The sequence below is a fragment of the Chaetodon auriga genome, chromosome 8 (assembly GCF_051107435.1).
Source record: "Chaetodon auriga isolate fChaAug3 chromosome 8, fChaAug3.hap1, whole genome shotgun sequence".
NCBI lineage: Eukaryota > Metazoa > Chordata > Actinopteri > Chaetodontiformes > Chaetodontidae > Chaetodon > Chaetodon auriga.
Window position 1 is genome coordinate 8,590,938 of NC_135081.1, and position 25,133 is coordinate 8,616,070.

At 41.7% G+C, this 25,133-nt stretch overlaps 1 protein-coding gene across 1 annotated transcript in view; it reads right to left on the reverse strand.

The window, feature by feature from the left end:
* Nucleotides 1-18,341, reverse strand: part of LOC143324826 (myelin basic protein-like) — a 38,561-nt gene extending 20,220 nt beyond the window's left edge. Inside the window, exons 1-2 of the mRNA XM_076737579.1 lie at nt 17,933-18,341; nt 6,942-7,000 (exon numbers count right to left, since the gene is read on the reverse strand). Of these exons, the coding sequence (XP_076593694.1) occupies nt 6,942-6,986 (45 nt within the window). The 5' untranslated portion in view covers nt 6,987-7,000; nt 17,933-18,341. The remainder of the gene's footprint in view (nt 1-6,941; nt 7,001-17,932) is intronic.
* Nucleotides 18,342-25,133: the final 6,792 nt, after the last annotated feature.

Here is a 25,133-nt window from a genome sequence, read left to right on the forward strand (position 1 = left end):
AATTCTTATGTATTGATAAAGCTTACATTATCACTGCATACTTACAGTCTGGCACATCAACATTTTTCCCATCACTGAAGCACTCAGTGTTCAACCTTTGCTGGATTGTGTCCAGGCACACCCACATGCATAGACACAGCTGTCTCTTCTCTCTCTTCAGCCTTGCACTTTTTGTAAGTGTAGAAAATTAGCAATGCAAACAACAAAGCCATATTCCAGGAGCTGAGCTGCTGGTGACTCGATGTTTGTTGAACTGATGCAAGGTGACTAAATCTGTAAGTGCTGGGCTCCTGGGGCTGTGTGAATATACAATCTGTACTTTGATACAAAGGAAACCATTCAAATATTAATGGAATTTTGCTCATTCGTTCATTTGTTTTAAATTTGATGATTATTTTAGGAACTTTACAGAGAATCTTTGGCCCAAACATCTTGTTTCTAACCCTGCTGGAGGACACATATTACATGAAGCAGAAGCTAAGGGCTATTTTCATCAACCCTGTGCCGTGGCATAGACAACTGCACCTTGCTATGGTCATTATGCATGATTTCATTTGTCATCACAATGATCCATACAACAACTATCTGTAGTTGAATACCACTGTGGCAGTCTATTTCTGTTGGGATGTTTCTTTTATTTTCCTGAAATTATTTGAAGTTTAAGTTAGATTTGACTGTTGTATATGCAAATATAATTGCTGAAAATCTGTCAACAAAACAGTTGCCTGCTTAATCTTATATTATTGCCACATAAACATGATCCTGGTCATGAATCACAAACAAACAGGGATTTAAAAAGAAAAAAAAAAAAGACTCTTTCATTTCAAGGAACATCACTATAAATATGTGACCTGAACAGCGTATCTTAAATCATGTTGCTCATCACAGCCACAAGTCTACCTGTTTTACAATCCCCCCCTTATCTGATGTTGTGAATGGGGGAAATGGGGAGGTTGGGCAGGAAGGGAAGCTCCTGAGGGAATCATTAGTCACTAAGTCACCAAGATGCCAAACCAGACCAGTTGAAGAAATAACCCACGTAAGCGTTTGCTGGTGCAAAACTGACCAACAACCAAAACCAACACAAGGGCAGAGGTCTGAATAACAACTTGGACACACTTGTTGCCTATAGCAACAAAGCTTATTTCACTATTCTCCTCCACTGTATGTGGCCCTCATTAACACATGGGGCGTTGGGAGAAAATAGAAGAGAAAAAAACATGTGGGCAATTTTTCCAAAGTGGACCAGATAGCAGCTCGATGCCATCCTTGGACAGCAGCTGTCAGCTTGACTTCACACATACTCCTTACTGGTGGCTTATTAAATATAGCTCTTGTCGAGCAGAGCTTCCATTGGTGCTGGAGACAGCGAAGCATCACCTGACCAGAGGGCATGTAAAGGAGATAAGTGCAGCAGCTCAATTAAGATCACGCTTGCCAATAATTCATGTTTTCCTGACAGCCTCCTGCTGTTTTCTACCCTCACCCAGTGACCTTTTAGCTTGCCAATTGTGCTGTTTTTCCAATGTATTATTGAACACAATGACACAAATGGACATATTCTACCCCATCATTATAGCCTCCCTGAGATTGCTCTATTTCCAGGTTCCACCCACGTGACAATGCACGGGTGAATGAGCTCTTAAACCCGTCCATCCCAAAGCAAAATGTTGAAGACAACTTTCTCAAAATGCATTTCCTCTAACAGCCCGCAGCTGCTGTCTCTGTGAAAACTCCAAATGTACTAATGTGACTGAGATGATTGCCAGTTTTTCACTTGAACTGACGGTTCGCTAATCGTTTGCAACCGTAAAAAGGCATGACCGGCCTTTTGCATTCTCATGTGCTGTGTGAGAATGCAAAGCTTGACAGGTGTAGGAACAATAACTAAGAGGGGAAGGGCTTGGCCATCATTTACAAAAGCAATTTTAAAATCCTATTGTCTGAAGTTGCTATGATGTCTTTTCTATATCATATTACACATCTTAAAATACATTAAGGCTAATGTCTACGAGCATGTTTGCTGTTTGATGGGTGTCTCAGACTGGCACACTCAGCCTTGGTGGTTGCCGCCTCAGCACCACTCACCCCTCTGATCTCCACTAGGGTACTGGATGGGGTTCAATGTGTCTAAGTACTCCTTATGTTTGAGCAGTGAGAGGGGAAGCAGAGTGCAGCCATTTGAACACCTTTCAGGGTTTGGTTGATTTGAGACTTTCAAAGGAATCCAAGTCCCTCTTCCTATCCCAGGCTCGGTGATAGCTATGGTGTTTCGTCCTCTCCCCACAGATGGAAGACAAATGGACCATGCACACTTAATCTCACCCTTTCACTAAGATATAAAAAGCACGAGAGAGAGTGGACAGTTTCTGTAGCTCTACCTTCAAAATGCCAATTTTATATTGTTATAATGTTCCGAAAATGCCAAGAGGACAATCAAATATCTTTAACATTTGTCTGTTATTTAGAGCTGTCAGGAAGTGATTCAGTTTACCTAATGAGGGCCAAAGGCAGTGCTACAGTTAAAGCCTTTCTTAAGCTCAGATTTTGGGGCCTCAAGAGCAGGGTCATTGACAGAAGGACAGAACATGATATTCTGAGGATTTATGGCTCGAAGAAGATTTACAATTAGTCATTTCTCCAATGACTCGAATCACCAAGGGCATAAAGTGTGGCTTGATGTCATCTCTACTTGCAGAAAATGCAACTCTTCCACCAACCAATAGTATCTGAGTGTTATGTTTCTGCTTAAAATAGATTTGATTCTGATCCCAGTAATGGTACCCTTAGTAAAAACACAACAGAACAGGGGCCGAGGCTGAGGATGGGAAGAATGTCATTGTGATTCAGATGTGGACAGATCTCACACAGAGGGACAGAAGAGACAGGAACAAGGTTGTTGGGCTGGTCACAATACATCAGTGCTCTAATTGGATACAATGGCACAGCTTATAGTTTCTGAACGCTGGTGGTCTGCTGGCTGAGCCTCAAGCTCCCTCATCTGGAGACTTCAGCCTTCGATTCAGTAGTTTCAGTTGCAGTTTGTCACACTCAGGCACAGAGTAGCAAATGACGTATTGTGAAGTTACAATGTAAAATAATCTCTCCAATGTACTTGGTTAAACCACCTATAAAGCCTCTTTACAGCAAGGACCAATGTCTAAGCTTTTCAACAGGATTTAATAAAAAGTAAAGTCTCATTGCAACTTGAGCTACTTGTTACTTTAAATTCCATCTGCTGCAACCATGTACAGTATGTCATTTTTTTGTGGCCCCACCTTAACTCAGTGCGCTTTATCTTACTCTCCTTCAGTCAGTTATTTCCTGTTTGTCACACAATGCATTGCAAACTACTGCTACTATTACAAACTACTCTTCTCAAATGCTTGCAACATCATCAGGGAACTACCTCGAGGTGGAGAGAACAATGTTAATATTATCGCAACAGCAATCATGCAGCAAGACCAAGACAGAGTCACTTTTTCATGCTGTTCAAGTCAAGTTGGGATGAGTGACAATTATGATCTTTACTCTTTGCTGTGATGGATTTCTTGCTGATTGTTGAGTACTGACTCTGAGGCATTTACGCCACAACCCATGGCCGAAAAAATGATTCCTCTCACTAAAGCTGGGCAGGAAATATCTCTTCACAAACATCATCATGGATTCAGAAATGCGTGGTTCATTGCAAATGGAGGTCACTGTAAACTAGTTGTGTATTATTAGTTTCATTAGTTCCATTTTTTTTGTTTTTGTAGTGTCAACCCAGGGTGTTAGATCATATAAAATAAAATATGCACTAACCAAATTTGAAGAATCAGGCAAGGAGACTGAGTGACTGTCTACCTCTGGTTCAGCTGTAGAAGGATTAGCAGGCTTTGCGCACAGCAATCACTAAATCTGGTAAGATCGGACAATACTACACTCCCTGCCTCTGTCTGTAATTCTGCGACATATCAAGCAGAAAAAAAGGTAATATAGAGGAGGAGCAGGGGTATTTCCTTGTTATTCTATTATTCTACTCCACACTATGAAGGAGATATACTGCAAAGCCCTGATCTGAAATGCATCAAGAGTTCTAGTTCTTCAACCAACACAGATATATTTGAATTTGGGAACATCAGAGGAAACTATCCACCTCTGTTTCTCCTACAAAAACAATACAAGTTTTACAATACAAGAGGAGCAAGGAAAATGTTTCTATCCTGTAATTCCAAGTGGGCGTTTAAAGCTCTAAAATATGAGCGGTGTGAACATTTCAGATGGCTGAAAGAGAAACATTTTGCAAGAGCTGCCGTTGAGGTTTGTCAAAGGAGGGATAGGTGCATTTCACCCTTCCTGAAATGATAAGAGAGAGGGATCACGACTCAGACAACACCGTCTAAACAAAACCTGCCTTACTCTGTCACGCTCTGTTCTAGCTTGACTGTCACTATGACAACTGGCTGTCTTGCCAGACCTCTAAATTGACCATAATGTCATGATGATCAAGCCAAAAGAAAGGGAAAAACAAATGGTAGACCTAGAGCGATATACAGCCTAATTATAAAGTTAAATAAACAATACAGCTTTAGTGCGACATGCTGCTCTAACACCTCTCCTGGGAGCTTCACATTTTCACAAATTAATCCACTTCTCTTGCTCCTGCTCTTCTCTCTCCAGAGTGTGCTTTGCAGGCAAAGGAAACAAATCATCTGTGAGCTAAGCTATTGGCCTCCCCGCTGCTTCGGGCTCCCCTCTTCCCCACCACGCCACACATGATCACTCCGCCCATTACAGGCGCCGGCCAGGTAGTCAGCCACAAGCCAGACCACATGGGCAGACCACAGCTTATACGCTGCTGCCCACAGCCTCAAATGCTTACACTGAAGTGTTTTATCCCCCACATTTTTCCCCATTCTACACCTCCTTCCTCACAACAAGCTAGCAACCTCTTCAAATCTGATTGCAACCTCACTCATAATGGCCCGAACTTATTATACATCAGCTGTAATTTTGCAAAGCTGTGACAAAAAGGACTTGAGCAAGATGATGTCGTTAAATGGCATTACTGTCCCAGTTTAAGCCTGATCCTCCTCCACACTCTGGCTACAGGAACAGCATCTGGCTTGTAATTTCTGCACTCACAGAGCAGAAAGATGAAGGAAGGAAAAAAAAATCTGTCAAACGTATTTGCTCTGTTGAATTACAGCCCTATTAGAGGCAAACACTTTCTGTCAAGCACAAGCCGTGGGGCACAGCAGAGCACCTTGCTTCCCAACCAATTAAAAACGCTGACTGTGAGACGCCTGACAACTTTGTTATCAAAGAAAATGAAGAAAATGCACTAAATTTGCCACTAGACCTTGCTTATTTCAGATCTGATTAGACTTTCTGTTTGTACTATGGCGCTGATATAAATGGGTTTAGATTTAGAACGCAAACTCACTGATCTGTCCTGCTGCTTTCAAGTACAATAATTGCTCCTGTTTCAAGAGCTCTGCACTTGCTGACAGAACAAAATCATTTTACGGCACAAACACAATCCATCAGCCAGCACAACAGCTCTCTATCTGAGACTTTAAGCATGAGATCTGACTCAAAAGCAATACAAGTGCACTGAAATTTTCAAACATTTCACTACCTTCTCGATGGACCTCCAGGATGAAAAACTGTTGGTGCTATATGGACGGAAAATTATCAATATCAGACAGCTGAACTTTGTGGGTATAGCCAAACAGAGTGCTAATGATCAACAGGTCAAAGCTAATGGTTCAATGAGATGTGTACCTGGAGAGGCTTCTGTGTCAGCCTTGATGCACACAATCATCTATTTACTCTCTCCAGTTCAAATGGGTTCTGCTGAGGAGCACTGTTGCAGTGAGGCTTGTGGTTTCAAGGGTTTATCACGGGGCGACGCACAAGATCCACAGAGAATCATCGTGCTTCGGACATAGCCATGGCAACATGACATAATAAGGAGTGGGATGCTGACCGTTGCAGAAAAGCGATTGTTTAAAATGCAGGATGCAAAGCATTATCTGAACTGTTTTCAGCCATGCTAACCAAAAATGTGCCAGTGTGCAGGATTTTTCACATTTAAATCCTTCATTTACGTGACTGTGCAGAAGACAGTTGCTTAATTTAAGTGCATGAATGGATCTGAACTTCTGTCAGCATTAACTGAGATAAAAAATACAATAAATGACCTAAGAAAAAGCGAGTTGAAAGGTTTCTTTTTTTATTCACATTGTACATGGTCCTTTCTCCAGTAAAGTGGCTTTTAAGACAAAATAATGGAAGCTATAAACCACAAAAAACTGGAGGCAAAGTCATCCACTCCACATTTGCAAAGTCATCTTCTCTTCATTCCCCCTCTACTCTCTACAACATAAAATCTCCATGTGAAGTAATGAGACTGTATTATTCATAGATTATTGCTTCTCACTACATTTGAGCGATAAGAATAAAGTGTTGCCTGTGGCACTGCGATTACCACAAAACCTGAATTTGTGATCCAAGTGCTGGAGGTAAGAGGGTAAGCAGTTGCAACCACAAACAGGTAGGCGGATCAGAAATATATGAAATCGCTTGTAAACATGAGAGAAAAACATTCAGTGCATAGACCTTGGAGATAAATACACTACCTGTGAAGTTACATAAGCTCTGACTTTTCCAAAGACATTCAAGACGCACATGCTGTAAAGTGGCTAACAGCCTGAAAGCTCGATGACGGTATTACATGTGTGACTGAAGGCGCCTGGCAGCTACAACAGAGTCCAAAGTCCTGCTGATAAAGGCCAGTGTTCACGCTGATAACGCTCAAAGAAAATTCTCCGGCACATGCTTCATTCTCAGATCACAATCAACAAAAATGCTTCCACAAACACACACATTTGAAGATTCTATGATTCCACGTGGACAAAACACAACATTAAAACACTTGCAGTGGGGACTCTTACCTTGCTGTTTGTGGGTGAGTCCCTCTTTCCTAGATGCTGGCCCATGCTGCTGACAGAGACTGTTAGAAAAACAGAGAATGAGTTCACACCAGGAAAAGACTGTAAACAGCATATTATGCAAAGATTATGCACTCCTCCTTATCTAAGCAAGGAGGGCTACCTGTCGAGTCAATGTGCGAAACTGTAGCATCACACATAGTGATGAAACACTGGGGGAACAGTTTTATACTGGATGACTGGAATGAAAATGCTAACATGTATGAAAATGCCACAGCCGTATGATTCTGACTGTGATGTGAATTGAAAATGTACTTGGTTTTGTGTTTAACCTTCATTTTTAAAGCAATAATATACAAAGTGAGTGACATGATCATCTTTGGCTCCACCCTGTGTTCATTTATTTGGTTTTAATGCTCTCTTTGGGTCTGTGGGTGCTCTCACACCGAACCCCATCGCTTCAGTTAAAATGAACTGGTGCGCCTGCTGGTTTAGTCTGGTTTCTCTGGGCAGGTGTGAAAGCTGTCAATCGATCCCTTGGTTTGGAAAATATCAGTGTGACCATGAACACAACCAGAACTAAACTGTAACTAGATATCACTTTTTCCCCTTCACCCAGGCCAAATGAACCAAACAAGAGCTGTAAACAGTTCAGACAAATGTTGACCTGCATCATCAGTACTTTGGAATCATATGGGGTTATGGGATGGTATGTTGTTACATTAGAGGCTCAGCTTTTGTCTTTGTGTATGATTATTCCTTCTGTAACAGAGAAGATTTAGAACTGATCTGCTGACGTGCATATGTGTTACCATGGTTACTTTGAGCTTGGCTATCCGCCACTTATACAGACTGCTTATCATATGATTTCTTCCTGAGCTGTTCACAATCAGCAGATGGACTTAATAGCAGATTACCCTAAAATCATGTGTACTTTCACAAAGTCCTGTTGCCTGTATGCTGCTGGTCCATGTGGAAACTGACCCTCCTGTTCTGGCCAGTCTGGTTGTTTTGTCCAGGTTGTCCAGCCCAAACAAGTCCAAATGCACCACAGCATGTTCAAACCGACCAAAATGTTTGAAGCAAGAACACGTCTTAACCCAAACCCCTTCCCTGTATGTGCTGTAGTCTTCATCCATTCATTGGAATACTTCTGCAGATGGTTTGTTTCGCCCTGCGGCTCTACCACTGCTGTAAAACACAGACTGCCAGTGATTAGTAGCTACTTCATCAGTATCAACCTTTTTGAATCTGACAGAGGTCTCCACAACTGATGATGCACCTTCTATCAAATTTCTCATTTTGCTGTTGGGTGCCCCAATTGAGTCTCATTGTCATCTGCTGCTGCGCCATCTGACTAAAGCTGTGCCTTATTACTGTTGTTGCTGCATTAAATATATTGTCTTTGTACTGTTTGCAATTGAGTATATGTCAAAAAGGATTAGCAAGTTATCACTGTTTTATTTATGTTTTCTGCAGCATCCCAACTTTTTTGGAATCAGGGCTATATAAACATTCATCACCACATCCTTGGTGACGGCGCAGCATGAAAAGGTGAGGGCCACGTATGGTGTGCGACTTTGTCGTTGTTCCCTGTGTCACTTTGACGAAGTCTATCCTTTTGACAGCAGTATAAATCTAACTCAAGCAGCAGTAACAACAAAAAAACAGTGGGTCCAGCCAACAGGCGTACTGCCAAATGTCTGAAAAACATGTCCTGAAAGATACGCTGAGAAATTCCAGTGAAGTAAGGGCAGGACGCAGGTGACTGATCACAAAGCTCACAAACAACACAAGTCCAGCCAAGAGTTTTCATACTCATAGAAGTGTGAGAAATGAACGATTCCAACCTAGGCAAGTAAGAACTGTCATTCACTTAATGGCGCACGGAGGAAAAGATGTAAAACTCAGGGCTTATCAAACTGCAGCCACCACTCAAAGAAAGAATTTTCTTTCCTCTGAAGGACCAGTCTCCTTGACTTGATCTCTGAATCACTGAATGCATTTTCAGCTTTTAGGAGAGTTTTGCAGCCATCAAAGGAAGGGTGTTATTATTCTGGCACGTTGACCATTTCCTTTTCTGACCTTTTAGAACAATACATGAACAGAACATGGTCGTGTCTCTTGTCAAAAATGTTCAAGCTGCACTGTAGTTTATGCTAATAAATGTTTTATAATGAGGTCTGTTGATTGTCCACGTTGATGTTGGCATTGGCACAGGCTTCATACATTATGACTGCAAACTGGGCTGTAGGAAACTATTCACTTAAAAGCCAACAATATTGAAAAATGATCTTAATTAATTCAAGAATACAATTTGTGTCTGCTTCATTGTTCAAATTCTAAATGCACCGAGCCACTCACAGTCCCGACTCACCAGTCAATCAGTGCAAGGTATTCAAAAATATGTTAATACAGCCTTTGAATAATAATGATAAGAAAATAATAAAATCATGGCCAAATCATTACTGCACATTTATTATTACTATTTATTACATTTTTTATTTATATACAAACATGCACACACACAGAGTACATACATAGATACACACACAATTTAACACCTTATTTACCTTATGCAACAGTCAACTGAGGTTAATTAAATAGAACAGAGTGCCACCCCTGTGCCCACAGTGAATAATAATTAAACACTGTGAGGTGTTATTAGAGTCATTGTCCTCTAAAGAGGAAGCACAGTGGAGCAAATGTAATTAAACTGCAATTAGACTGAAAAGTTCACGATTTTATATCACATCAATATGGCTCTGCACCCAAAGGAGCAGAAGTTGCGACAAAAAAAAAATGCCACCGATTATACATTTTCTCCGAAACTCTAAACACTCACAAAACTCTTCCAACAAGAGTGAGTTTCTCATTTGAAAAACAGTCTCATTATAACATCATGATGCCTCTCTCTCAGGTGTGGAGCAGCCATATCTGGAAAAATGTTTATTGATGAGGGAAATTTAATAGGCCTGGTAAATCTGCTAACTTACTTGTAAACACGTAGGGTGGCTAAATTTGGCTGCCTGCTAGTGCTGGGCAGAAACTGCAGAGAATTTCTAGAGGTTTTTGGCTGAAAACAAGGTTGGTGAGAACATTAAGATTGAACCAAGACAGTCTAGTTGCACATAGGGATGTCAGAAGTCAACCCTGCAAAGACTGAGTGTCTGTCTAGCAGCTATCCAGTTTAGTTAGCTATCCAGACATCCATACTAATGCTAAAACTACCAGCTAACAGCCGCTGCATCAGACAGTGGATAGCATCACTTGCAGTTATGGTGCCATCAAAACTAAAACTATGAACTTTAAACACAACATTCTTTGGTTGTAAATTCAATTTGGAGGAGAAGTGAAATGGTTAAGGATGCCCTGGGTCAGTAAATTTGGCTGGTAGTGTTTGTGCATCCTGCTCCGGTTGGTCCACATGAGCAGGTGTTTTTGGCAGTTGGGCTAAATACTGTGCGTGACTCACCCCAATCATGGCGTTAGGATAGGCTTAATATCTTAAAAACCAATAAGACTGAGGTCTGTAGAGAGGCTGATGCAACATCTGCTGCTAAAAATGTATTCAGTATACGTGTCCTACGGCAAAATGAGGTCTGCAAGGTGTGCAGAAGTGTGAAAAGGCCATGTGTCATTTTTTTAATGATTATCGATTACAAAACAATAAGCTGAAAGATGCTGAAAGGCCCCGTGGATCGGCGGAGAACACAGAGTTCGGGGATAATTCTCTGTGGGTTTATCAGAGGTGACAACTCTCATATTACATATTATCATTTCATCCACTGGCAATACAAAAATATTGCAATATCAGTGTACCTTGTTGTTCTGCAAGGTTGACCTTAGTCTAGTTGCATCAACAACTGATTCAGAAAGATTTGAAGCAGCAAGTCCTGAAACTGTTAGGACTTTATATAGATAAAGTGTGTGGTGGTTAGATGTTCAGTGAGTGGCCATACCTCACTCAGCAAGAATAATGAATGACGGGACGCTGGTTTATTTCTATGCAGTTTGTGCAGCTTTTACAGCACACTTCTATATAATAACACACTAAGCACAGCTAATTCTCCTCTGAACCTCCACGATACAGCAAGCCATGAGATTTGTGGCACAATTTTAAAGCTAATGACTTTTACAAATGAATTAGCATTCAGCAAATACACTGTTTGTAAAGGGTTTAGAATTGCTTGGCTCCATAGAGAAATATGGGCATGAAAATCCTCACAGCCTCCTTTTAAATCACATTTGTGAACTCGAGAGAGTGGGCTGAATCAATTAATTGGCAATTATACTGCCAGTGGCTGTGCATTCAATTCAGCATAAAACTGATCTGGACTCGATGTTTTGCTGGATGTGTGGTGCTGTTGTGGGTTTTCTGTAAAACTGAATGTGAGGCCTTGCAGCCAGTTTCACTCTAGAATATTACACAATCACAGCTGAGATCCTGCAAGGACTTGCAAGAAAAGACTGTTGCATAATAGCGGCAGAGAGGAGCGGAGGGGGGTGGGGGGATGGGGGCGTGAGTCAAGGCTGCAATTACAACTCAGCAGCAGTGCTTCATATATGTTACTATAAAAAATATTTTTCCTCACACATCGCCCTGTAATTTAGAAAGACAGAGGAAGGTGTGCGAAAACATGCAGCGAGAGGAAAAAGCGGCTTTCAATCGCTCTTTAGAAATTTAACCCGTAGAAGTTGCTGTTAATTGGCAGGTATGCCTGAGTACGTTTCTTGAAACATTTCTGTTTTCCTTTTGAATAAATGATTAGGACGGAAAAAGCTCTCGTAATAGGATAGAGGCATAAAGGCCAGCACCTGCAAGAATCCATTACCACTCAAAGCAGGGTCTGCAGTACAGAAGAGCAATGACCTGTGTGTCTGAGCTGGCCATTTCCTGAGGTCAGCTCACGTCCACATCGTAAGCCGCTAACGTCTTCACGTGGCTTTAACAGGCATAAGGAAGGGGCTCATTACTCGAAAAAAATAAAAATAAAAAAATAACTTGCTTGTTGACATTTAAACAAATCTCTGACCATACGTCAGCACATACAGAATTTATTTAGCCCTATTTTCTCCTCTGAGACTATTTCAGGTTATTCAGTAACGATGGAACAGAGATGATCAGAGTTGTTTTCAGAGAGGATAACCCGTGCGTTTACGTTTTGTAGAGGAAGAGAGATGTATGACAGGGGCTCTACGCCACCTGTTGCAAATTTCATTCAGGAAACCAGTAAAAGACAATGCTTGTTTTTTTTTTTACAGTGACAAGAGGGGTGGTACTGCTATATATTTCACTGACTGTTCACTAGACCTGTGAAGATGAAAGGGATATTACCTTGCTGCAACATAAATCTCCCAGTCAGGATGAGATGAGCCTTTTATAATGATGACCAAAGGCAGAATGGATTACTTTCCAACAACCTCAGCAATAAAACTCTTAATAACAAACAGGTTTGGACGCAATATCTGTCTTTTTTTTTAACAGCCTGTTATGAACTACGAACAACACATTGCTGTGGATTTCACACCGCCGGGACTGCGTTGTCTGAGGGATACTTCTTCAAATAAAGGGTCAGCGAGCATGAAACAGGCTTTTATAGGACTATGACTCACAGAAAAGATGGATGGGAAAAGCCAAGTAAACAATGCGGTGTGGTCTGGGTTTTTGTTTTTTCTTTCTGTAAAGCCTGTTCATCAAAATGTTCTCACTCTGTACAATCCAAGTATTCAAGTCCAGTTTTCCCACAGAGGCCCAGATGCAAAACCAAATAATAATCTTTCGGGAATCTGAACTTCATGGTGGTGATATTTTGGGGATTCAAGAGGGTCAGTGACTCCACTGAGACAGGGGTGAGTGGAATGTCAAATACAGGGGGGATGAAGAGGAGAAACACTACTGAGTCAAAGTTGTAACATGCTATCATAGATTTATACATCCTGTACTGTCACTCCACAGATTCACCATTACTATTACTGTGGAGTTCATATGTAGGCCGGGGTCATACAGCTTCAGGTCACCCGCATAGTTTCTTTCTAGATCTGTCACAACAGTGTGTAGTGTTCAGTAATCACACAATCATCTATGTATACTACCGATATTCTCCTTTCTACTGAATAGATGGAAATGCACTCTCACAGCTGAATCATCCAAACCACTGGCCAAACCACTGATCCTGATCAGCATGTCAAATCAGAATCACATCCTCCTTTAGAGGCATACCTCTCAACAGTATGTCTATATTCTACAATAACCACTGCATGCATATTTGATCAGATTAGAAGCCCTCATAGCGCAGCACAACAACATGCTGACAAACCCATTTCTCAGTGTGCCACTAAAGCTGTAAGTGGCTGGAGCACGTGTGTGTCTGTCTGCCATTGCCTGGTTCCTTTGTTTCAATTTAAGTTTGCTCTTGTGCACGCGAGACAACGGCTTCTTTTAACCCTCTGGCCACCCTCAGTGACTGCATCATGTTAGACTCTGCTAGTAGTCAACTACGTAATGATAACAGAGTGTGTGTGTGTGTGTGTGTGTGTGTGGAAGGGAGGAGAGGGTGCACAAGAGAGTGATGAGATGAGAAACAGTGATAGAGTTACACACTGCCTATCTACCAGTGAAAGCGCTCTACTCTCAACAACAGATCGGAGGTCAAAGGTCAACATCTGTCCCTGAGGGAAGGCATCTGCTTGTACAGTGATGAGGGTGAGCTGCAGGAAGCCTGGCATCCATCCTGGTTGGTTATAGTCTCCTCAAATCAAGGATCACATCTTTTCTTGACACCAACAGCACTTTAGATGTCTCTGCTCTCATGGTCTGGGATGCACATAAAGGAAAACTGATCAATTTAAGCGTCAGAGAGCAAAGCAACTCGTAACAAGCAGCTGTATGGACGATGGAGAGTTCACCTCAGATCCCATTAAAATGAGTATACATTTACAGACTTAAGGCTGTCAACGACTATTCAAAAATGTCTTTCTGTACTTAGAGGTTAGACACCACATGTGCTCAATCCTACTGCACTTTCCTGAACAATCCCACACTAACCCTGTTGACACATTTCTTTCATGTGACCTACTATCTCAAGGTGCACTGTCAACACTGTGCAGAAAGATTTCCATGCTGACATGCCCACCCCTGGACAGGATTACACCAGCCTTGGAACATGACTTGGGGCATACATTATCTGCTGACCAATGGAACTGCACAAGACACTGCAAGTAAACTGCATCTACCCTGATTCACCCCACCTGCGACCAGCAGAAGGGTAATATCAACAGCACCAGCTGGCAAAATGCTGCTAGAATGGAGAAGCCTGCTTTTTTCTACCTCTGTCTGATACTGAGGATCCATTGGTTCAAATATTAATAGGAACTTTGAGCTTGAAGTCTGCCAGTGTTATTATAAGCTGCATATGTGCCGTGAGAGAGCTTGCCAGGCGCAGCAGCAGTGACTAAGAAGGTTTGGGTTTGGGGTTTGATTACTTTTGACAGATGTTATGTTTAGTGTTCAGTTTTTACAATGAATCCGCACTTTTTGGCAAACCATCCAAACAGAGGCATGCTATGCCGATTGGCAAACTCTTAGCGGACAAAGTCTTGCACAGCACAACATCATCTCTGTTGGCCACATTCACATAATCATCACGACCAGCACCACTCCTCCTAGAGAACAATGCCAGTCTGGTTTGAGCTCAACGCTGTGAATAAATGAGGACAGTTGTATGTGCGACCAGGCTGGAGGAAAAGTCAGAGTTTCGTCAGCACGGTGACCAGCCAGCCGTGAACGTCTGACTGAACTACAGCAGCTCCACCACCCAGTGAAGCAATGTTTGCCTGTAGGCTCCAGCTGCCCGTCTGACACATCAGGGATGCTGCTTTCTTAGCTTCCTGCTCTCTTAGCATAAGATAACTGCTCTCAGAGTTTGGTCGATTAACCGAATGAAATGTAAGACTACGACATTTTCCATCTCTTCCTTGTAAACACACTCTGATGTTGTTTTGCAAGAGGGGCGTGAGTGTACAGACAAATATATGGCTGTTATTCTGCACCACTTTTTTTTACATTCACTGGATGTGGTTCTGAGGGAATATTAGACTCCAGCGGAAAAACAATACTCCCTGCTGCTTTGTTAATTCACGCATATATTTGTTTTGCTGTGTTATGCATGGGCACCTCCCGTCGCTCCCTGGGGTGTGCTAGTGATGTAGCCTTGGGTCTGAAGCATAAGCTTAATGCTCCTCAATGGAGATACACAACGTCTGCCACCTGGGGTTTGCTATCTAATAATCCTCCACTTGGATCTGGAGCCAAAATATTGAACTCTGCCATCTGCTGTGATCACTATGAGGAGCTGAAACATTGCACGCTGTGACGCCACTGCGGACAACAGGATTTGCTGTCAGTGCAGCACCCTGAGTTGACTGGCAGCACCACGCCTTGGGCCAAACTAACAAAACTATTGGTTTGCTAGCAGGTAATGTGACTCAACCTGTCTGCCAAGAACAGGCGCAGACAAGAGGGGAAGTGAGAAAAGAGAGGAAGTTTGTGAGTCTGTGAGGACGGAAGTTGAGTAACCTCAACGCATCACCTGCAAAATACACAAAAAGCATGCAGCCACACACACACGCTTACTGAGCAGGATGGAACATTTCACTTAGTGTGGAAAATTCGAACAAAACACCTAACTTTTTATTTAGCTGGAGAAAAACGACACTGAAGGCCTGCTAGGATAAGCTTGTCCTGTTCACAAACACAAAGGAATGGCAAGTGACGCAAAGTGGCATTTTTCTCTCTTGGCTGAGCTGGGGCAAATCCTTTGAAATTCAAAGGAATGCAATGGAATGCCTTCATGCGGCCGTGCTTGTGCAGGTAGTCACAGGCAAACAGAAACTTCTCGTGAAGCTATGTGAAGGGCAAGCTACAACTGCTGGCATCCCGTGAGGTATACATCAATACAAGCTTTCTGTCTAGTTAGTAATCCTTGACGTTCCATAAAATCCTTTAGGTCATACCATAGACATTTCTGTCAATGCAGCTCAGCTCCGTATCAAAAATGATTCGTATAATCGAGGTATCTGACAATGTTTTACAGCGACAGCATGATATTCAAGTTACGCGGTGCAACTGATATACAGCATACGAGCTGTTCTGTCCTGTCCTTATCAACTAAAAGGAAATGAAAAAGGTGAGGATTAAGGCTGCATGTAGTTTGGAGCAAACAGAGCCAGAGGTTACCTTGTTGAGTGCTCTCTGGCTCGAGGACATTCAGAGCTGCAGGCTTTAGTAAATCAGCGCAGTTCAGACATAAGCAGCCACTCATGTGTAAGTGCTTTATTTATAGACAGCACATAGCTGCAACAGTAAGTGAGCATGTCACTGATTTTAGATGCTTTTTTATTTCCAAATGAAACTAACAGACTATGAGTAAAAATGACAGCCCATAACTCGCCATATGGTCGTATGCTGCTGTAATCAGTTGTGCTCCTTAACAGGCTAACAGTGCAATGGTGAACAGTTGTTCTGTCCGTTTGGGCCGACAGAACCTGTATGGTTTCTGTTAAAGGCCTTCACTGTTTTCGTGTAAAGTTGAGTAACAAGTGGAGATAGCTACAAACCAGTCCTTTCCAATGATGCAGAGTGATGGAATACATTTCCTCCAGGCTTTAGCAAGTATGTTGTAGTATCCTGAAAGCACACTTGACCAAAACACTCATCAACGCCAGCACAAACTACAATACATTTAAGCCAAAAGCCAGGATAAACAACCCACTTTTCTAAAGACTGCATCAAACATTAAAGACATCTTGTACCTTTGACTAGTGTTAAAAACAGTAATAGCAAAGATGATTATGCGTCTGCAATTGAAGAGATAAATTTGATGCAGTTGTCTGCGAAGTCAAATTCAGGAGCACTTACCATTTCAATCTTACATGGCAACAGTTTTGTGTCTATGTACAGCGTCTACATGGTCACATTTAAGAGTGATGACTGTGTGCCATGACATTAAGCACAGGAAGTGCTTCTCATACATAATACATTTGAACAAACAGTTAACCAAACAACAAACAGTTAACCAAAGCACTACTACAGTGCTAACGCTGACATGTTCCCTTTACAAATAATACGTGTGTGTGTATATATGTATATATGTATATGCAGCCCTGTAGTACAGACGTAATACTCAATTGAAAATCTTCTCATTTTAAGGTGACAGGCTTTGGTGCATATTGCTTTACCTCGTGCAACATGAGTTATAGTTTGAGAAGAATTATTCTGACCTTCTAATAAATTCGGCACATAAATAATCCACCGATCAACGCGCCGATTGGATAAATTTAAGATAAACAGCTGCTTTCCCCGTTGGTCACACGGTCCACTGCTACTCAAACACGCCAAGGTTTCCCCTAGCAAACCGTGTGAAGCAATTACAAAACTCTGAATATTATACGGTTAAAGTCCTGCTTGGCGTGCTATATGTATGCCGAATTGAAGACAAGCGTGTAATGATTGACACCAGGCCTTCAGCCTTTCTCCACACTGTGTGTTATATTACCACTGAGCAAAGAAGCGTTAAATTGCTAGATGTGAACGGTGATTGGATCAACGAGACAGAGAGCAGCAGGGAGGGTGGTGGTGGTAGTGGTGGTGGGGGGGCGACACCGTCAAAGCACATGACAAAAGCAGTGACACTGTCTGGTGGCACTGATGCTTATTAAACAACACTTACTACGTACGTTTAGGTAGAGTTAGATCGACTCTTACGAGCACGAAAATGACATTCCGAGCATATTTCCCCTGCAGGTTTCGAATCGGCTGTTCCGCACTGTAAACAAGTCGACGTGGATAACATGTTTACTACCGTTACACCACGTATCTCTGCGGTCGACAGGAAGAAAAGCAATAAGGCAATAGAAACATGTGTGGAACTGTCTTTACACTGGCTTTCTAGCCTTGTTTTTTGAGGACTGAACCAGTTCGACTGTGCACATACCCTTCTCCGATTAGTCTGTGTCAAAGGCATCCACAGCTGAGTCTTGTACTGGATGTAACCAACTGTCAGTCTTCTTTCAGCTGTGGTCGACGGTGGTCGTCAACAACATCAACAATGACGCCTTTTTCCCCTTTATGGTTCGCCGTCGCTGTAACCACCACAGTGTCTCCGTAAAAAGGAAAAGAAAAAGAAAAAAAAAATAACGTGTCTCGGTGCTTCCTGATTTAGGTACAGTGGTGGTGATGATGTTGTTTGTAAGGGGTGGGGCGGAATGCAGCTTTTGGTCCGCCAAGAAATGTGTGCTAAAAAGCGCGTTGGAGCACGTCTGAGCATGATTAGCTGCTCGCGCTTCAGAGCAGGGAGGCTTAAAAAAAGGCGCGAAGCAAGAGTCGTGATTTTGAAATAAGACTCAAACGCCTACAGGGTTTGCTCACTCATACTCTGCGTTACGGTGGGAGTTTCAGTGCCTTGCTCAAGGGCACTGTCGCTGAGGGTGGGGTGGGTGGCATTCACTGCAAACATTTACTGCCACTCACTTGCATATTTCCATTTGACACTACGTTATAGCCACACTTCATTCACATACCAATACATATTACCACTGTCCGTACTGTATATAATGATATGAACATCCCCGCATCATATAAATAAAAACACAAACTGGCATATCCATTCAGCACTTAGTTCATTTATGCATTACTTGAAGGATATGTCCACATGTTATGCTTCAGTTGACATTTAGAGAGAGGCTACTGTCAGGTGAGATAATTGGTACGAGATGGTGGTTATGAAAAAGGATGGAGAGTGTAATGTAAATATGTGTAAATACAGACATTGGCAGAGCCCGTGTCTGCGCCTCCTGGGTGCGCTTATGCTTGGCAGATTTGTCGTGCTGGCTCACATTAATTTTCCCTCGTGTGACACACTCAAATCTGTTCGGCATGTTTTACAAAAAGCATGACTTTGACCAACATTGGTCTTTATTAAATACGGGCAAGCCTCCTCCCATCTGGTGACATACTTTTAGCCTTTTTGGCAGGTGCTTCATCCCTCTCACGTTCATCCTTGTTCTTTGTTTTAATGGAGGGTACCATTTGAGTGTATGTTCGACAGATATGCTACTACTGTACATCTAATCTTTCAGATGTTCATATTTCTAACCACTGTCTGTACCTATGTGACTTAAGGTGATACACTGTATATCCAGCTGTTTAAATCCTGTATGATGTCTTCAGGTAGCATTATTCATGTCATGTCTGTAACTCTGTGTCCTTTTAAAGAAGATCAACTTCTTCAAATTCACTGGATTCACGTTAAGCAAGCACTGAAATGTTGTGGTTATCCAGAGTGGGCATGCCACAAAACACACACAGAACACAAGGAGATATCTAGACATCCCATATGTAGCTGGAGTGTCTGAAAAGTTCGTTTTCTCCAGGCCAACATCCCTGTGTGTTTTAAATCTAGGAACACTCTAAGATAGCATGTGGTCCATCCAAAGGACCGGATTCCCAAAGGAAACTGTATATGTAGTGAAGTGCAGCAAGGAGTGTAAGGACCTATAGTGTATATAGGAGAAACTAAACAACCGATCAGTCGATGCATGTCTAAACACAGGTGAGCAAACAACTCAGGACAGCACATTTTTCACACATTTACAACAAAAGATCCAGCGTTTTAATGATCATGAGGAAAATATCCTACATGGAGAAGATAGGTGGCGTGAAAGAGGAGTTAGGGAGGCCATGTATGTCAAAGTGGTGCAGCCCTGAGCAAACACATGAGGGGGTTTGAGGCACCTCCTGTCCTCTGCTTACAATCCTGTGCTAAGGACTACACCCATGCACTTTATGGACGAACCAGCTTGCTCCACCTCACAAGAAGGAGGAGAAGCACTACCATAAACTGCTGGGAAAGCCACCTCCTCTGGCAAGCGCACCTCAGACACATTTCAGTAGTCATGTGTCATGTGAGTTACTTCCTGTCACTTTACAACAGATTGTGGTGTTTGAATTGAAAAGCAAAACATCTTGGTGGTTGTTCTTTTAATTGTTCAGTGAGTTTAATAAACCTTATTCAACAGATTACAACCTAGATGTCTCTGGAAAGGAATCAACATTACACATACTTAACCTGCACGGTATATGTACATTTATACCTGCAACTGCCTCTGAAAGTCTGCCTCCTCCCTATCTGCTGCACATGTTGTACATATCCTAATGTAATCATTTCACTATGTTGATGCTGTATCTTAGAATATTCACATATAACCTCACTGCTTTTTATATATTTCTATACATATATAATAGTATTCCAGTAAAATAATAATAATAATAAAAAAAACCTCTCCAAAGCATGGCCCAGAGGCAAAAATTAACATTTTTTATAGTTTTTTTAAGTGGATGAAATTAAATATTCCTTGGCTACTGGTGATATCATCAAACACTGCACAATGTGTTCTGAGTAGGAATGCACTTTGTGCACGCAGAGGTATAATCTAGGTTCAAAGATTCAAAGTTTAGAGCGGTTCCCAAAGAAAAGAATGACTTCCTGTTATTGTCTCAGTATCTTTTGTGCACTTCACATATTCAATGGGCCTTTTAATGATTTGCTCATTTTTCTTTTCAATGTCCCACAGTGATATTAACATAAATGATTTCCTCCCCTTCTTCCCCAACTGAATTCCACTAGCAGCTATCTCGCAGCGTCTGTGAGCCATGGAATCAAATTTACTGCTGCTGTTTGCTGATGAAAGAATACTCAGACGTCTCAGAGCACCAAAGTAAAGCTGCGAAAACTTCCATGACTTTCAAAGCTGAGACTAAGTGAGAGCAGACCTCACAGATGAAACTCCAGGTGACCTTAAATTCCCTTCAAAATAATTCTTTTTAAATACTAACTTCATAGAGATTTGCATAGTGTAGTCCAAAACTCAAATCCCTCAGCCCAACCAGCTGCTAACATGACAGGAGAATGTCTGTTCATGTATTTCTTCAAACTAAATCTAAGCAAAACTATGGTTCTTCTTATTGGCCATACAACTAATGGGAGTCAGTAGTTTTAGATTTTATAATTTCATTTTACTTTGCTGTTGTGTTTCAGGCTTTGATCAGTCTGCCTCCTCCTCTCAGATGGGTTATATTAGGATGTTGCCAGAACTCCAAAGGCATTTCAATAGTGTCCTGCTTTATTCTCTTCAAATTTCAATTTTGGCTTTCATTTCGTGTTGGAGTCCAATTTTAATTAAAGCACAACAATGAGCTGTTTCATCTTTTCTCCCTTTTAACTATGGAACAAAAGAGAGGCAAAAAGCCATGTTCTATTGGGGTGCTATTTTACATGTCAAGCAAGTGCTCAAAAGCTGTGATATAGAGACGCAGCCTCAGTGCAGAGTGCTAAATTTCTCCAGTGAGATTTTTTGGAGTCATAGTTTGTCACATGACAATTTATCGAGCCGTTGCAATCCTGCTTAAAGATGATCAGATTTGATGCTGTAATAAGATGATGCAGCAATGACCAGAGAAATCAAATCGCCTCTGATAATGTATCCGGGATGACCGGGTCCAATCCATCCTGACTGAGAGCTCCAGATAGCGTTTCTGACTGCAGGGATGGGCAGCGGGTGGTGAGGGGTTTTGGTGGGGGTAGGGGGGGATGTGGTGCTGGCAGAATCAAGGGAGATCAGCCCAAGGCAGAGAAAATGACTCAACATCGTCAGTCATGTAATAATAACCCATTAGCTTAGAGCCTGGACCGATTCGGACAGAGATACAGTAACTTGTTGTCATGGAAATAGCCAGGCCTCAATTGGAGTAATGGGTCTAAAACAGCATGGATTATCCATCACAGTAACTCAGGGGAAGAGGGAGTTGTTTCCCTATGTATCTGTGTTCAGAGAAAAGTGTTCTTATTGCCTTGCAAGATGTATGCGCTCATATTTCCTCGACTCAAAACTACAAATCATGCTATTGATTGAAAGCGAAACTCCACAGGGATCACAGGGTGTTGCAGACAAGGACAGATGGTGAATTACGGGTCTGAAGCGGACACATCCTCATGATTTCATGTTTTTATGTGTCGCTAGATGTTTTGCTTGATTACTCGCTGGAAATAAATCCAGGTGTCTTGCTCTCCTCTGTATTTGTTTGGAATGTCATTAGCCTGATTGAAAGTGCTCATGCATGCAGCAGCAAGATGGGTTTCCTCTCATTCTTAACTAAAAGGTTCATTTTGATCTAGATTGAAGATCTCCCAGTTATATGTGTACAGTGTGCCAACTCATGCTGTTTTCTGGTTTGCTTGTATGAACAGAGGCACAAATGGGCCTGTAGATGTCCACAAGAAAAGGGCTTACTGGTTGACGTTAATCAGCATTCTACAAAGCTCACTTGTATTAGCTCTACTGAGCAAAGAAATACAACAATTCTAATATTTTATGTATAATCAGCACTGAAAGGAGTGAATAAACTGTCACTGTTCATTAAGCAAAGATTCCTTCAAACATCTGGATTAACCTCGTCACCTTCATAAATAGATTCCAAAATGTTGTTATGCAATTACTGATCTCATACAGGAGCTTTCACCTCTCCCCTAATTAATACAGTATCCTCAGGCTTCTGCAGTAAATAACTGGAATGGCTGTTTGTGATTGTTAACTGTGTATTGAAGTGATGTGGTGTTGGATCCACAGATGCTAACATCATAGCAAGGTCACAATAAACTGGGTGAGACAACATATGGCCAATGATGCATTGAAAGAAAATTAAAAAGGATTTTATGGCAAGCAGCTCTTCCAATAGCTTAGAAATACCCATCTGCCTGCTATAAAGGGAAGCATGTATGGCCAGAACCAGTTTCCCACAAGCATCTTTCCAAAAACTGAACCCAAGGTCTTCCAATCGTTTCGACTAGACAGTCTGAACCACTTCTGATGCCAAAGGGTCACAATGACCCATTTTGAGTTAGTCATCAGAGGATTTACATGCACAGTATGTACTTTCTGCCACTAGAGGGCTCTCAATCAAAACAATTAAAAACAAAAGACGTAGGCTGCATCCGGAACCACATACTGCATCCTACAGAGGAACGCAGTATGCAGTATGTACGGAAATTAAAAATATCTTTCAGCTGTGGGCCTGGCTGTCCTCTGCCATTGTCGCTGAAGTCTGCAGTGGTCTGTGTGACCGTGGGGTACGAGGTAATGGCTTACAGTTTTCTGGGTGTATATATTTCGTAAGAACTAATCTACATAAGAGCTAGTTTGTGAGGTGCAACCTGTTTTAATTTAGCGATACCTAAATCTCCACTTAGCAAACACTTATATTAAAAACAGGCTAACTTTGAAATCAACACCTGCCAATGGTAGCTTGTTGGCCTCTCTCTGTACCAGACACACCAGCATACCTGAGAAATGCATTGTGGTTATGTAAGTGTATTGATGAAAATTATAAAATGCAAAACAAGCTTACCAAACCATTAAAATATAACTGAGGAACTGCTCAGATGTTTCTGTACGAAACAAACTTGATAAAACACAGGCAGCGGCGACACTGGCCAAGTGTGAAGTGGTGACAGGAAGCGTAAAATTGGCAAATTAAGGCAGCGACCTCAGTATTCATCCATGAGATTTCAGTACCTCAGTACATCTCTCACTTTACTAACACTGACACAAATTCATTCTGAATGTTCAGAGTTGCTGAAAATATGGTTTAAACAAAGCACTTCAAGCCAAAGGGCATTTTAGGGCATTTATGAACAGTTGCACCTTATCTCTACACATTTGACTAATGACCTCCAAGAAACGTGATGGATATTAAACGTTGCCTGGTTTCACCTTTTTAGGTTTAATCACGAAGAGAGGGGAAAAGCTGAGATAACATCTCACACAGAGAAGAAAGCCACGACCACTGCCAGGCATAGTAATAAATACAAATCATTCACACAGAGACTCTCATCTCGCACAGGGTTTCACTGATGAGGTTTAGAGCTACGGCTGTATGGTTTGGCTGTATAGGATGTGTCGAGCTGATACTGAGAACAGCCACAAACGTTTAACCAAATATATCAGGATTTTGCTTTTCTGGAGAAAAGTAAATGTTAATTTTTCTGTGTTTCTTCTGCCTGAAGTTGTGATGTGACCACTTTCTCTGCAGCATGCCTGATTCAGTTCAGGGATACTTGTGAAACAGAGACAGCATTTCTAATTTGTAAAATAGCAGCCTCTGCTGAAAGAACCCCATGCAAACTGCTGCAGGAAAGCAAACTGAAAACTACATTTACAGCTATGGGTTTGTGGGGAACTGACAGTGCGGGCACATTCCCAGTGTGATTATGCATCCCCAAATGTTGGAGCTGTATATGCATATGTTTGAATCCACAGAGATTAACCTGTGTTACCTTGCTAAATCAAGTTGGCTGGTACAGTGCTCTCATTATTCCCACTGATGACCACCCACCAAACACACAGAGAGGAAATTAGGGCCAGAGACAGCGGCAGCAACGATCACTGAGCAGGGCTGAAACACTGAAATACACATCAAGCTGTCAACAATAGATTCCCACAACAGCTGGATTTAAAGAAGTCTTAATAAATGTGTCTCTTCAATATAAAATAGCCCCACCTAGTGGAAGATATCCATAAAATATCCTTAAAAATGTAAATAAATAAATAAACAGCCTACTGTTCTTATTCTTATTCTTACTATTGAGAAAAGTGGCCTTTGATTGGGTGTTGCACACATTAGAAAATATGATATTAGAGATACAATACCATTTTCAAGGGAGGGGTCCTACTCAACATGTGGAAACAGCTGTATAATGTCTTCTGTTGCTCTGGATGGAGTTTGAGTCTGAGAAAATAACTCGGTGTTGGCTTGAGGGTGACATATTTCTAATATAGAGCTTGCATTACACACTTCAGCATGGAGTTTGAAGGATGTCAGTATGTATCAGGCAAGTGTTGTCTAACAAAAGATTAGCTTGAGATGCATTATGGGAAATGTAGGATTCAACATTTTTGGAGCTTGACACATATTAGGGCCTAGATTTTGAAAATTCTTTGTCTTTTGTAAGCCTCCTGACTTTGTTGAATTCCAATAGTTAATCACTGGAAGACTTAAAGGTTTAAAGGAATGGTTGGAAATTTGGGAAAATATGCTTATTTACTTTCTGGCACACTGTAAAACAGTGAAAAGTCACACTT